This window comes from Dipodomys spectabilis, unplaced genomic scaffold (genome assembly GCF_019054845.1).
Source record: "Dipodomys spectabilis isolate Male_0828 unplaced genomic scaffold, ASM1905484v1 ptg000032l, whole genome shotgun sequence".
Lineage (NCBI taxonomy): Eukaryota > Metazoa > Chordata > Mammalia > Rodentia > Heteromyidae > Dipodomys > Dipodomys spectabilis.
In genome coordinates, this window is record NW_024870709.1 from 5,979,127 (window position 1) to 5,994,786 (window position 15,660).

The 15,660-nt window shown below is 33.8% G+C and overlaps 1 protein-coding gene across 2 annotated transcripts in view; it reads right to left on the reverse strand.

The window, feature by feature from the left end:
• The window catches only part of Ncam2 (neural cell adhesion molecule 2), a 311,886-nt gene that overhangs the window by 100,292 nt on the left and 195,934 nt on the right, over positions 1-15,660 (reverse strand). For both annotated transcript variants that reach the window (XM_042676924.1, XM_042676925.1), the window contains exons 5-7: positions 12,056-12,193; positions 3,615-3,732; positions 490-650 (exon numbers count right to left, since the gene is read on the reverse strand). In XM_042676924.1, the coding sequence (XP_042532858.1) occupies positions 490-650; positions 3,615-3,732; positions 12,056-12,193 (417 nt within the window). The remainder of the gene's footprint in view (positions 1-489; positions 651-3,614; positions 3,733-12,055; positions 12,194-15,660) is intronic.

Here is a 15,660-nt window from a genome sequence, read left to right on the forward strand (position 1 = left end):
ATACTACATTCCCACTAAGAACATAAAATATTTTGTCCATAACATCCTTCTGTACACTTTCTGTCCCTCATCAATCTCACCACGACTTGTTTTTCATGCCTGTCTTTCATTATTTTAGTATACCCTAATTAGAAAAAAGATTCATCATGGTATTTCACATACACATGTACAGTATTGTAAATAGATTGACCTCCTGATTTACTCTTCATTTCCTCTCTCCACTTTCCCCTATTGTTCAACGGCTTTCATTATAAAATGTTAATTCACAGATGCAATTCATTTTCTTATTGTTTATCCTCTGTCATTTTCTCCCCATCTAGCTACTCAAATTGTCCCACAAATATCATCCTGTTGTAGATATTTATATGTACAGATCTTGTGTAGGTTTATATATTTATTTATCTTTGCTATCTAGCATCCACATAGGAAAAAAGGCATGACACATTTGGTCTAACAGTGTAGTTTTAACCACTATGCTATAATACTTACCAAAGACTTGGAGGAATGCTTGCTTTTCATCTTCTCCTGCCTTGTTAGTGGCTCTGCAGACATAAGGGCCTGCATCACTGTTGATTATGTTCCTGACGGTGAGTTCTGTGTTGCTTGCCTTCAATAGGTACTTTTCATTTTCTTCAATGAGCCTACCATTCCTAAATAAGAAAAAGAAAAAGAAAGGCTGATTTTTGTAAAGTTGACCACAATTAAGGAGACTTTTCTGTTTATAGGCTAGCCATCAATTAGTTCATGGCCATTTGTATTGAGAGACAATCAAATGTGTATGTGGGTACACATGTATTATTAGTGTCATTTTTGGTGAGAATAGGGTTTATTTGAACTCCTATTTGGAAAGCAAGTTCTCTAACAAGAGTCTCACTTCCAATTCTGTTTGGGTTTTTGTTTTTATTGTGATGGTAAAGGTTTTCAGTTATTATTTTAGATAAGAATCTTGAAATGTTATCTGGGACGATCTAGGACAACAATTCTGCCACCTGTACCTCTTCATAGCTGGCTTGCAGATATGAAGCACCATGACCAGCTCATTTCTTTTTGAAATGGTATCTTGTTAGCGTGTTTTCCTAGCTGGCCTCTAACTATGATCCTCTATTCTTTGTCTCCCATTATAAACAATTGAGTTTTAAAATGTCATTTTGATATCTGACCATCAATAGAATTCATCATATTAATGAAATATTAACACAAACACACAGGGTATTTCAGTTGAGACAAAAGATGGAACAGAAATCAAGGGAAAAATTATGGAGAATCACTGTCTTTGCTCATGCCTTGATAGACATGTCATTAAGTGTTTTTGGTTTCTTTGTGAAATATTCTTTAATACACAGGCTTGAGTCTTTTATTGTGAAACCTCCGTAAGCAATGAGCTCCTAACTTCCAAGAAGGAATTCTTATTTGGCAGTAAAATGAGGACAGTCACATGCATGAGGCCTTCATCTGATGATACCTCTGCTCTGAAATGAGACAGGAGAGATGCGTAGGATCCCCTTCATCCACATATAGGCCTGGAGGGGACTGAATATGAAAATGTCCTCCTGTGGAGCCAGGGAAGAGAGGCTTTTTCAAAAACCAGCCTGAAAATGGTGCCATGACTTTCGACATCTAGGTTTCAAAATCATGGAGGCATATATTTCTGGTGTTAAAGCCGCACAGTCTTAACTATTTTATGATGGAAACCTAAGGTTATGAAGGCAATGGGCTTCATTGCTATTACTTGGAAACATTATCCCTTTTCATCATGTAATCTGGATCCCACTAGTAATCTCACTGCTTGTTCCACAATCCTTGGTGTTGAAAGGATTTTTTAAAAATATACTAATGATATACATTCACCTAGAGATACATGAAGTATACATGAAGTATAAAGTAATATTTATATCTGTAAATGTCAATATTTTATTCCTCTAATACATAGTTATATTGATTCTAAAATAACTATTTAAGCTTAAAATAAAATTTCATTCTATTTCAACCAGGAGATAAAAACAATGGAACAATGGAAAATGAAAAATGGAAAATATGTACATGGACATTTACAAATATTAATTACCATTACATTTTCTTCTGAATGTGGTTTATTCTAACCCTTATATTCTCATTGAAAAGAGAGCAAATTTAAACAAATCTTAAATTTGAAATAAACTTAAGTGGAAAGTAAATATTGCTGAAAAAAATCATCAGGAAAACATTTTTAGTACAACCAGGTACTGGTGGCTCACACCTGCAATCATAGCTACTCAGGAGGCTAATATCTGAAACCATGGTTCAAAGTCAGCCCAGTTAGAAAAGTCCATGAGACTGTTATCTTCAATTAATCACCAAAAACCTAGACGCAGAATCTTGACTCATGAAAGAAGTAAAGTACTTATCTTGAGCAGAAAAGCTCAGGAACATTGTCCAAACTTAGTTCAAGTTCCAGGACCAGCTGATAGATAGATAGATAGATAGATACGTACATATATACATATATACATACATACATTGATTGATAGGCAGACAGATAAATTATTGTTTTTCTTTGGGTCTGGCTTACTTCCAGACCCAAGTCTTTTTTCCAAGTCTTTTCATTAATTAATGGGACAATGCCATTCTTTCTGATGGAAGCACAGAATTCCTTTGTGTGTAATACCATATTTTCTTAATCTATTCATCTATTGAGGGGCATCTGGGTTTATTCCATATTTTGGCTATGGTAAACAACGGTGCAACGAACATGATTTTGACAGTAGCATTAGTGTGGGCTGATTTGTAGTCATTTGGGTAAATGCCCAGGAGTGGGATTGCTGGATCATAGGGAAGCTCTTATGTTTGTAGTCTTTTTTTATATGTTTTTATTGCAAAAATACTGTACAGAGGGGTTACAATCACATAAGCAAGGTAATGAGTACATTTCTTATCAAGCATTGTTGCCTTCTCCTTTGTTTTTCCCCTACCATCCCTTCCCTCCCATCTCCAAAACTACATTCCCACGTCCTGCTCCCTCCCCCCCTCCCGCAACCACGCTTAAATTGTAAAGTTCATTTTCGACATAGCATCTTGTATATCTCATTGTTGCAATGGGTCAACCTGTATCCCTATTTAAACAATTTGGTTTTTCCCTTCCCCTCCCTAAATTATACCAACATCAAATACAGTGAAAACAGGGGTTATACTGTGGGGGAGGGACATACAAAGCAATAAAAAAAACTCATCTGGTACATTATAAATATGTTAGAAACAATAGCAAGAAAGAAAAACCACGTGTGTTGTTAGGAAATGGAAAGACTTGGAAAAAATTATATTAAGTGAAGTAAGCCAGGCGCTAAGATACATAGGTCCCATGGTTTCCCGTATTTGCAATAACTAGTATATGTCTGAGACAAGCAGAAAAGGTCAGATAAGATAATGTTAAGCAAAATGAGCCCCAAGATAAGGACACAAGTGTTTATAGTCTTTTGAGGAACCTCCATATTGTTTTCCAAAATGGTTGAATAAGTTTACATTCCCATCAACAACGTAGAAACATTCCTGTCTTTTTCTTTCCCAAAGTATTGAGCCCGAACCTTATTCTGTGAGCATGATTATGATCACAAGCCAGAAGACATGATGATTGAACCTACCTAGACCAGGAGATGGTAGGTTCTGGAGATCCTGAAGCCCTGCAAGATAAAGTCTTCTCTTCTCCTCTCTCAGCTGTGGCATTGAAAGACTTCTGAGGCATGCTGATTGCTGGCGGTACTGAAGGATAAATGGACATAGCGTGAACAGATCTGGCATTTCTCTCACAATTTTGATATATCTCTTGTCCATTTTTAAAAATTCTTAAGCTTTAAAATTAGGTAGCTACTTTCCTGTTAAATAGTAAAAGAGCAGTAAAATAACTTTATGAATACTAAAAAATACCCTTCATATCCTTCTTTTGTACAATAGCTGGAAAAAAAACATTGCAATGCTCTTTCACTATTTAGTATATGAAAATAAACAATGAACCTGGATTTTAGCAAACATATACTTGTATGAAATATATCGCATAAAAAGACAGCACCACACTGACTAAGTCAATACTAGATCTACTTTAGCCATAAATGGATTTCCTATTTGGGAACTCTCAGTTATAGGCAATGCCATAAGCAATCATTCACTGCTTCAAGACAGGGCTTTCAAATTAGGTGTCAAACCATAATGTTCTTTCTGATTAACTACACTTAATTTCTTCAAACAACTATAAAACATTTTATGAAGAGAAACTGCGTAAGCCATAGAGAGTATGAAAATAGATTTTCATGAACAATTCAGCTTCGAAATTAAGCTTCCTCAATTTCTAACTAATTATGTTGTGAAAATTGTATATGCTGCACATTTTGGACATGTTGAAACTGTTACAGAAATGCAACTGCTTCCAATAAACAAGACATTAACATCCATAACAGAATGTAAATTTCAAAGTTAAGCATAAATTGTGATTCAGTGCACTGAATATGACAAAAATCAAAAATTAATTATATTATTATTTTGCGTTTGCATATTCTAAACAACATGGCCAGACAGACACTTAGAAGTATGGTTACAATTACATCTACCTCCAATTGCTTTCAGGTCAGTATTGGTGCCATATTATCCAAAGATAATGGGCATAAGAACTAATATGCTGTGTATTTTAGTAATTAAACACAATAAATCAGTTCCCTGACTTTGAATTTGATATAGGGAGGATGATCTGTCATTCTGTCTTTGAGATAACATAATAATTACTGGCATTAGAAAAGATGGATGTTTGTTTCAGGTATTTACTTGGAATATTAAGTACATTGTCATTTGACTGCTATTTTCCTTCTCATGTAATTATGAAAAAATATAATTTAATGGAAGTGCATTGCTTCACCTTTTTGTTATTTGGAAATGCAGTTGGAAGGATTTTGTAATTATTTTTATTGTAACAACAGGATTTTTAACATTAGAATATTGCAATAACGTGAATTGTGTGTGTATATATTATTGTTATTGCAACTGTAAAGGTGATGTACAGAGGAGTTTCAGTTACCTAAGTCAGGTATTGAGTACATTTATTTTTGAACAGTGTCACCTTTTCCCTCGTTTTCTCCAAGTTTTTTCCCTCCTAACCTTGCTCCTCTACAAGTTGTCTAGTTTGTTTTCAACATAATGTCTTGTGAGCATCGCGGCTCATCACCCTCATCACGCTCTACCTATGGTTAAGCATTTGTAATGAGAATCACTTCTAAGACAGAGATGAAGTGTTGCGGGTCTTGTTTACTAAATGAAATTTGTTCATCAAAATTTTCCCATCAAAATTGCTCTAGTTTCCTGGTTTTCACTTTGTTGGACTGTGAAATGGTTTTTCTAAGGAATTACACTGAATTCTCCCCTGAAGATACCTTACTTTAATTAATACTAACACATGAAAGGTGAGGAGGGGATATCAAAGAGACAGGGTCGATGGATGAAGAGGATGAATATGTGTAGGCAATGCATAGTCTATGAAAATGTTAAACTGAAGTGGATGGGTTGGATTGGGGAGGATGGAGGAGAATGATGAATGTTGTGACAGCAATCAAGAATTCATCTTCAGTGGTAACTACTTTGAGGGGTTTGTTACCTCCTGTTTTAGACTGTTTAGTTCAGTGAGCCATATTAGATTATCTTTAATGAATTATGTAGATTTTTTCTTTTTTATCTTTAAATAGTTATAGTGTAATTGTTATTTAACAATGCCATTTATGAATACAATTGTGATCAATGTCACACTTGGCTGTATCTGACATATCAAACTTATCATTTTTCTGGCTGCTAGTTTGGGCATCAAAGATACTACTGATTTCACATTTGGATTGTCCTGTGGGTCCCTTTGGGTCCATAAAGGAACCCAATGTTTTCTCACTTTTCATGTGTTCCGTAAGAATTTATCTGATCATTTCCCATCAAACATGTCTCAGAAATGATGAATATAATGCTAACAACAGATACTTATTTAAGTTTCAGATCTTGTAAGTTCATTAGAAGCAGAAACAATTCACTCCTTCAAATTTGTTTCAGATAAAGATAACTCTGTTTTATCACTCCCCAAAGATCCACTTTGACAAGTTATTTGCTAGGTAGGTGTAACTAGATATGAAAAAATAACTCATGTAGATACTTTATCTATCTGATGATTGCCAAAATTATGACCCTTGTTATTATCCCTTTGTTTGTACATCTCAGTCATATTAACAATTGGACATATGAGACTAAAGTACCTGTACTCCTGACATCTAGTATTGATATTCTCAGTATTTATGCAAAGGAACATAGGTTTTTTTTTTAGGTCTACATATAAGTTCATTTACTCAGGATTCCATGCATTATATATAAATATTTATGATAAAAAAGTGAAATGAGTCAAAAATAGCATTTGCAAGTGTTTTTCCTATTCTTCATGGATGGTATAAAACTAGATTTTTTTAGTTCATTAGTATGAATCCATCACATAAAGAAATTCAAATGGGACATTTATACCCATGCATATAATGTACTTTGTTCAAATACTTCCCTTATGTGTTATTGTTTCTTGACCCTCCTTTTTTTTTGGGGGGGGGGGTCGGCCGTGGGGCTTAAACTCTGGGCCTGGGTGCTGTCCCTCAGCTCTTCAGCTCAAAGCTAGCATTCTACCACTTAAGCCACAGCACTACTTGTGACTTTTTTTTCTTTTTATGTGGTGCTGAGGAATCAAACCCAGGGTTTCATGCATGAGAAGCAAGCACTCTACCATGGGGGCAGCTTCCCAGCTCTTTTGACCCTCCTTTTAAGGAAAAAACACGTTCTTTTAAGAATTTTAGTGGGATTCATGACTCTACTTTATTTACTTCTATAATAGTTATGCTAGAACAATTTCTCCTTCTCCTAACCCATTGATTCCCAAAATATGTACTATACATAATCATTTAATACTTGATTATTATTTTAAGTTATTGCTTAGATGTAGATCCTGTATGTTAGTATATTGCCATGATGGTTTTCACTTGCATACATGTTTCTGCAAGTGAAAAAAAAGATTTTTGAGTGAATAATACTGTACTCTGTCTTTTAAACTCAATAAACATGTTTTTTGACTTAACCCAGCATTGGTTATCAGGATCGATAGCATTTTTAATTTCTTGAGAAATCTTCATCTTCAATCATGATAAGGATACTTTAAATACTCAATAAATGTGCATGATGGTTTCTTTTCCTGTATCTTCATGCCAGCATTTGTTATTTGTTTTCTTGATAACCACCATTCTAAGATTGGTCATATGGAAACTGTGTTGTTCTGATTTGCATTTCCTTCATGGCTACAGTGGTGGTGAGCATTTTTTCACATATTTACTAACAAATTATATTCCTTTATCTGAGAATTTTCTATAGAGTTTACTCCCTTCATAAATTGGACTAATTGTTTTTGCTATTTATATTCTTTAGCTATTTGTGCATAATATATATTAATCCTTTATTAAATAGCTGGAGAAGATTTTCTCCTATTTTGTAAGCTATTTCTTGATTCTGTTCCTTGTTTCTTCTAATATGCTGAAACATATTAATTTGAGGTAATTTTCCATTCTTGCACTTATTTTCTAAATTATTGGTATGCCATTCAGTAAGTTGTGTATATACATTTTCTAGTATTTTGCACATAATTTCATACAGTAGTTCCAAAGATTCAGGTTACATTAAAATTTTGAATTTATTTAACACAGGGCAAGAGATAGAAGTCTGGTTTTAGTGTTTTGCATGAGGACTTTCAGTTACAGAGATAAGTCCATAAAAAGTATTGGGATGGAGCTGAGTTCTGGTGGCTCATGCCTGTAATTCTAGCTACTCAGGAGACTGAAATCTGATGATCGCAGTTCAAAGTCAGCCCTGGGAAGGAAAGTCTATGAGACTCTTAGCCCAAATTAACCAACAGAAAATCAGAAGTTGTGCTGTGGTAGATGCTAGCCTTAAGTAAAAGAGCTCAGGGACAGCATTCAGGCCCTGAATTCAAGTCCCATGACCAACTAAAACAAACAAACAGACACACACACACACACACACACACACACACACACACACACACACGAATCCCTAAAACAAAACAAAATGTTCTATAGAGGGTAGGTGAGGTGCTCATATCAATGTACACAAGAACATAATAAAACTGTCAACAGACATTTTTCCATCCACAATAAATAACTTATTTTCAAATGCAACTGACCATGTAACTTGTTCTGGCCAATGGCACAGCAGCAAGCATAAGCATAAGTAGTAGCTTAAATTATCTTCAAGGTACCTGAGATACTCACCAGTCCTGAAATTGCATACGTATATGAGATAGGAAACAACTTCCAAACCTCAGATTTTGGAAAATGTTTCATTTTGTAGCCATATTATGTATTTACAAGTATCTTCAGATTAGCTGTAAATCTACTTGTCCTGACTTAAATATGATGCTTCAGATGAAGAATTTCTTACTTGAGAAACAAAGTTTCAAGGCAGAAAGAAAGACCAGGAGTTGGATGGGAAGAATAGAGGAGTAACATTGATCAAGATGTATTATACCCATATATTTTAGGTTGAAATGAATTCTCGTTAACTAAAGATCATAAAATGGATTTTAAGAAGAAGATGAGAATGTGAAGAAACATTTCATGTACTTATTGAAGGTAATTTCAGCTACTGCAGTATATTATGCTTTCTCCTATGCCATTGGTCAAAACAAGTCACATGGTCAATTGCAATGGAAAACAGCATGCTCTCATTTGGAAGCTTCATAATAACACACGCCAATGAGAAATTCTGTTGAAATACTTCCCCATGGAAGGGAAAGAGTTGTCAGTGAAAAACTGTACATAGTTTGTGATGTAGGTTAAGAAATTCATAAAGGGATTTTGAACAGAATAAGTTATTTAAAACGCAGTGTGGCTGGTACTTCAGAGGAAACTAGCAAGATGGTTTTCAAATAAACATTGAAATAAAGGGCATTTTTACAAAGAATAAACATGAAAATAGATAAAATCAAGGTTTAAATAAACAAGATTTAATAAAGAAGCAAAGCATATGAAGAGAGAGTTAGTTTTAGTATTTTGTTGGGATTTTTGTGAACTTGTGGGGAAAAGAGACTGAAAGGCAAGGAGAAAGGCCTGTATAAGATAGCAATACTCAAAAGACTGAGCTTGGAATATTAAGGGAGAGTAAAGACATGGATCAAGCATCAAAATTTAAACGGAGACAGACAATAATGTTTTAAAGTTGTACTTGCATTACAGCCTCAAAGTTTTCAATGAAAAATCTTCATGAGATTTTATCTGAGAAGCATTCTAAGGGAAACTTGTGCGAGAATCTTAGTATTTACTAGAAACCAATGCACAGAAAAGAAGTCAGCAAGACTAATAGAATGATTTTTTTCCTGGTTGAAGTCAAAGCAAAATTCTAAGAGAAAAATCATAGCTGTCTGGGTTGCATAGCCAAACATTCCCATGACAAGGCATCTTCCATTTTGTGCACAGTTAATTTTTTTCTTTTTTCTTTTTCTTTTTTGTCAGTGATCTCTGGGCCTGAGTGCTGTCCCTGAGCTCCTCAGCTCCAGGAAAGTGCTCGACCACTTGAGCCAGAGTGCTACACTTCCAACACACTGTTATTTTGAAAAAAAGACATTCTTAGTATCTGAAGGTATGAGAGTGTGTGAGCCTAAACAGAAAATGTAGCTAATTAGCATTGTCTTAAACACTGAATGTCAGGTAGGTAGGTTAGGATCTGTGGATTAATCTCTTGGAGAAAAGTTAGGATGACATACTGACTGATACACTGGTAAAAGTGTGCATTAACTACATAATATTTTCAGTGGCATAGAATACGATATTCCAGTATTTATCTTTTTTGTAAATTACAGGTTAATATAAAAACATAGAACCAAATATTCTGGTTTGAATGCAAACCATGCTGGATTTGAAGATTCCAGCTTTGTTATTCAGACCCAAGTGCACCTTCCATCAAAATCATTAATACAAACTCCTACAGATTAAATTCAGAAATTGATTAGGATATGAAATGAATGTAATAAATAATTATGAAAACAAAAACGATGACTGCAGATGACTATGAATGAGGATGAATATGGTCCAAGAAGTTCATTTGCATGTATGACAATAGAACAATGAAACTAGCTGCAAATGTTTTAAGTGAGAATGGAGTAAGACAGACAGATGGCAGGGGTTAAGTTTGACCTGGTACTTTGTGTGCATGTTTGTAATGTCACAATGAAACACTCATGTAAATTTGCTTAATGCTAATAAAAATAGAAATTATATCAGAAGAGATCATGAAGAATCATAATACTATGCTTTTCAAGTGACATTTTCATTTAAGTATATTTGAATTATTATTCACTGTAAAATATATATGATTACATATGCATGTTTATGCAATAACATAAATGGCAAAAGTACATACATACTTAATATATTTAGCAATTTTTAAACAGCTTTGTACCTATTCATGGTATTGTAATCCATATGCTTGTAAGAGAATACTTCGTGCAAAAACTTGGCCATCATGAATTTTAATTATATGTTTCCATAAGTATGTTATAAAACAAAGCATGGAGAACAGCTGGATTATTAATAAAGTAGTTACTGTATATTGCCTTTGATTAATGTAAAATAATAAAATAATAAAGATATGGGTTATATACAGTTTCATGTATCAGTTTAAATTGATAGACATACATATGAACCCAAATGTAGAGGAATTAATATTTAAACATGTCCTCTGTGTACTGAAATCTCTCCACATGAAGGTCAAATCATACAACAACTAAGAAAAACATAACTGCCAGACTCTAAAGTGCCAAAAGGGCTTCTGCAGCCTAGATCTTCATGAAGTCTGTGATTTCCACAAGGCTGAAACATAGGTCCCCATGGCAAGGTAATAAGCCAATTACAAAGTCTTCTTGTGCCCAGAAAGAACTCTGTGACTGTGTCTTACACTCAACATGAAGCACCGAAGTATTAAATGGTTGTAGGATTTAGTGTAGAAGAAAAAAGAACTGAGATTGAGATTTAAAGATCACAGCTGGAAGAAGTTCAGGAAGAAAACTCAGAGTCACATTACTGTCCTGGGAAAACATGGTACCAGAGACAAGAAACTCTCTAAGAGAACTTGAAGGGAAACCATGGTAGTAGCTTCCTCTTATCAGATTTGTAGAACAATAGAGACACAAAATGGCTTTATGAATTCCTCTTTGAGACTCACAGAATGTTTTCCTTTCACACTAAGGAATATAGTAGGAGAAACAAGTTTGAAGATAGAGATACCATCATAATCTATAAACTTAATTACTAATATCCACTGATACTTGCAGTAAATCTATTATTTCAAAAAATGCAGATGATGGGGGGAGAATAGGAAGGAGAAACAAAGGAGGAGGCTACAATGCTTGATAAGAAATGTACTCATTGGGGTGTGAGAAGGGATAGGAAGGGGAAACAAAGGAGGAGGCTACAATGCTTTATAAGAAATGTACTCATTATCTTGCCCATGTAATTGTAACCCCTCTGTACACTATTATCACAACAAAAATAAATAAAAAATTAAAAAAAAGAAATGTACTCATTATCTTGCCCATGTAATTGTAACCCATCTGTACAGTATTTTCACAATAAAAAAATAAAAATATAAATATAAAACATAAAAAATAAAGAAAAAAGAAAAATGCAGATGATGACACAGTAGTTTATAGACTCAGTAATTCATGGAATTTAAAATATAAGTCTGAAATGAAATTTTACTGTTTCATTTGGCATTCTTTCAACAACTGTAAACATAACAAAAGGCAATTTGTGTACCTACTCTTTGAAAAGTGATGTCAGAATGGGCACATCAAATAAGACTTCATATTCCGCCCCTATTGCTGCTTTACCTTTTAACTTAAACCATGAGAGAACTGGGAAGATTTCTTTTACACCTTGATATTTACTAGGGAACTACTGAGTGTTGATTTTAATACACACATTGTTAAAATGAACAGAATACTCACCAATCTTTTGATCCTTACCATTAACAATGACAATGATGTCACGGAAGTCAATCTCCCCCCTAGCTTCCACTCTCCCTTCACATCTGTATATACCTTCATCACTTTTATTGATGTTGAGAATCTGCAGATTATTGTTTGCTAGCATAGCAAACCGATCTGGAAAATAAGCACAAGGGAGAAAATTATAGCAGTAATTGAATGCTAAGTCCCGTGTGCTCTAGAATGAGAAGAGTAGAAATATGACACTTGTCTGACACTATCAAAGTTTTCATCAACAAAAAAATTCAAATTTGAAAGTAAAATGTAATTTCATGACTTCAAGTTTTCCACTCTACCCTGCCTTGTTATGATATAAACATATTTTTTTCCTAAAATACATTCAAGACTTTATATCCACATGAAATGGTTAGGCTATTATTTTTCCCTAGTGCTTTTCCTGTAGAAATGACACAGAAAAGAACACCGCAGGCCGATTAGCTATCATTGACCTGAAAACTTCTGATTTCAAACATGTCGCAGCTTGACTATGGAAAAAGGTTGAAAAATTGATTGAACATTTTGTCTTGACAGTAATTAAACTAACCATTTTTCATACACTTAGGAGGCCAGATAATATCATGAGGTTCAAGTTACATAATGTATGTAAAAATGTTTAAAATTTGAATTTATTTTTTGCTTCAGGCAAAAAAATCTTTTGAAACAAATAGATTTGGCCAATCATGTATATCAAGGTTCTATTTTTGTGTCGGTGCACCATGCATTTATATAAAAACATAAAATAGCTTGGGGACTGAATCAACTGAAAGCCTAAACTAATATTCTATCTGAGAAGCCTGTGGTTCATATCTACTTTGTATGCTTTTCAAGTCTTTTCTCATTTATGATTATTGCATGTTTTTTACAGTGCTAATTTTTCTTCATTAGGAAAGAAAAAATTGTTTCTATCTAGTTCTATTTTGCAATATCCAGGCAATGTGTTACATTATCTTTTTCAATATAACTATAAAAATAATTAACCTTATTCATTGGCTGAGTATGGCAGTTAAGATACCTTGATTAGTAGGAGCAACACAGGCTTTGTTCAGTCAGAATTTCTATGTCTAGCATCATTTGCATTGTTGAAAGGAGCTAACTGCTTAGGATATTTATAGTCCAGAGTTTAATTTTATAACATGTCCCATATTTATTTGCGCATCTTCTATCTACTGGTTGAGAGTCTAGGGAAATCTTAATAGGTCAGTCATTTGGAATTTTGCCTATTTGATCCTGCCTCAAGCCCAGATTATGGCTGTTTGTTTTTGAGATGAAGTGTCAAGGAATTCTCTGTCTAGATCGACTTTGCACTGCAATCCTCTAGGTTTATCCGTCTGCTTGGCTGGGATAATAAGGCATGGCTTTTTGGAGATCAACTGCCTACAATATACTTATTTAGTTAAGTTATTTTAAGGTTGTATTGTTTGTTTGTTTCTCATTCTGTATCTAATCCTTCGTTTGTATCATCTCTACATGTGGCAATCAATATCTATATTATGATGACTCCTACGATTTACTTGAACCAGCCTATTTCTATGTGTTCCATCTGTTTTATGAGTTTTATATGGATTTACTTACAGTAATTTTAAGTATCTAATCTCTTAAATTAAAGTTTGACTTTAGTATTTTCACTTGCATTTCCATAGTCTGACTTCATGTCTTTGCAGTGGTTTTCTCTGGACCTAGAGTCTCAAGGCAAATACTTGTTGTTTTGTGTTTAAAGATTAATACAAAATCATCACTGACATCTTATCTCCCACTGTCTGTGACACCAACTAAATCCTATATGCTTTCCTTTCTGTCATAACTTCATCTAAAGTCCTCTCCTCTCAGCAATTATTTCCACAGGATCTTAACTATTCTCACCATTAGCGTTTTGTCTTGAATCTCATCCAAGTCATTCTCTTCACTGAAACACTAATATGCTGTTTCAAATATATATTATGCCATGTCACCGCCTTCATTAAACCAGTCAGTGATGTCTGTGCTGGAGAAACTCCAAATTCCTTAGCAGAGATGTCAAAGCCATGTTGAATAGCCAGAGCTTTCCTCCTTAGGTTTCCTTATTATAATTCCTTGAGTAATCAATCCTATACTTCTGTACTAGTGTCATAATTCAAGTAGTAAATACTCAAAATCTGGAGCAATAACAAACATAGATTCCTGTGTGTTTATTCAGGCTATCATTTGCCTTTGGGCCATTTCACCTGGTGAATTCTCTTTAGGGAGAGTCTTCTTCTCCCTCAGTTGGCTAATGCCTGTTCATATGTAAAGATGCTGTTTTTCCACCTGACAGGTATCTTTCACAAGTCCTTCATTCCAGGCTGGTTAGGTCTTTTATTTTCATATAACATTACTGCAATTCCCCGACTGTACATTCTATGAAGCTTGTTTTCCACTGATACTTACCTATTTATCTGTCACTTTAGGCTATTAGTATTTTGAAGGCAATGAATTTTGTTTATCTTAAGTGTAAATCAACAACATCTAGAATTCCAGAGGACTAAGTACTAAGTATTAAATGTATCCATGAATAATTATGAAAAATAGTATATATAAATGGAGGAAAATAAGTTTGTCTATATTTTAATATAGAAAATATGTCAATTAAATATTAAGCAAAGCATTTACAAAGTATATATATATATATATATATATATAGATAGATAGATAGATAGATAGATAGAGAGAGAGAGAGAGAGAGAGAGCATTTCTGCATTTTGGTCCATCAAGGTGACCCTAAAAGTCTCAATATTGTGGGGAAAATGTTACCTTTTCTTCTTACACTTGTGGTTTAGGTCGAACATAGACATCCTTTCAATGGGTAACATGGAGAAATTCTATCTAATCTATTCTGTAGCTATTTTAATTGTGGATAGCTTTCTCCATGGTTCATTACCAAAAACATAACTATTATGATACAGACTTCCAATCCTTCCTTATCTGCTTAGAACACTGAACGTTAATTCAGTAACAGAAAGTTTCTTAGATCCTCTACATTGTTATAAATCTCTACATTGAACTTAAACTCAGCAGCAGAAACTTTTAGATCCTCTACATTATTATACGCCTCTACACAAACTTTCAGAGCTTATGAACTTTAAATGATTCCATTGGCTGATAGAAGAAATTATATGCGGTTAGTCACATAAAATATTCATCCTTGTAAGTCCAGTTTAAATATACAAATGGTTTGCTAATGAAGAATGAGACATGTTCTTCCAACATTACGAACCTAGAATAGTTTAAACTTCCTCACAATTCTATTGAATCTTATATAATACAGAAAAAATCATTTTTACCACATTTTTCCAGCCATCCAACTTGCAATTATGTTTCATATAACCACTTCACCATTACATTCTACTTTGATAAAACTTATTCTCAATATTAAAAAAATCTTGATATGAATGAATAAAGCAAATGAAACTTTTCACTATAAATAAATTTGTTCAGATTGTAAAACCAAGCCAAATAGTTTATTTACTTCAAAGATATCTATACATGGTTACTCTGTTATCAGTAATTTAAAGCCTGGGATTGACACTGATCCATGGTTTACAGATGGATAATTATTTAACAGCATAGAA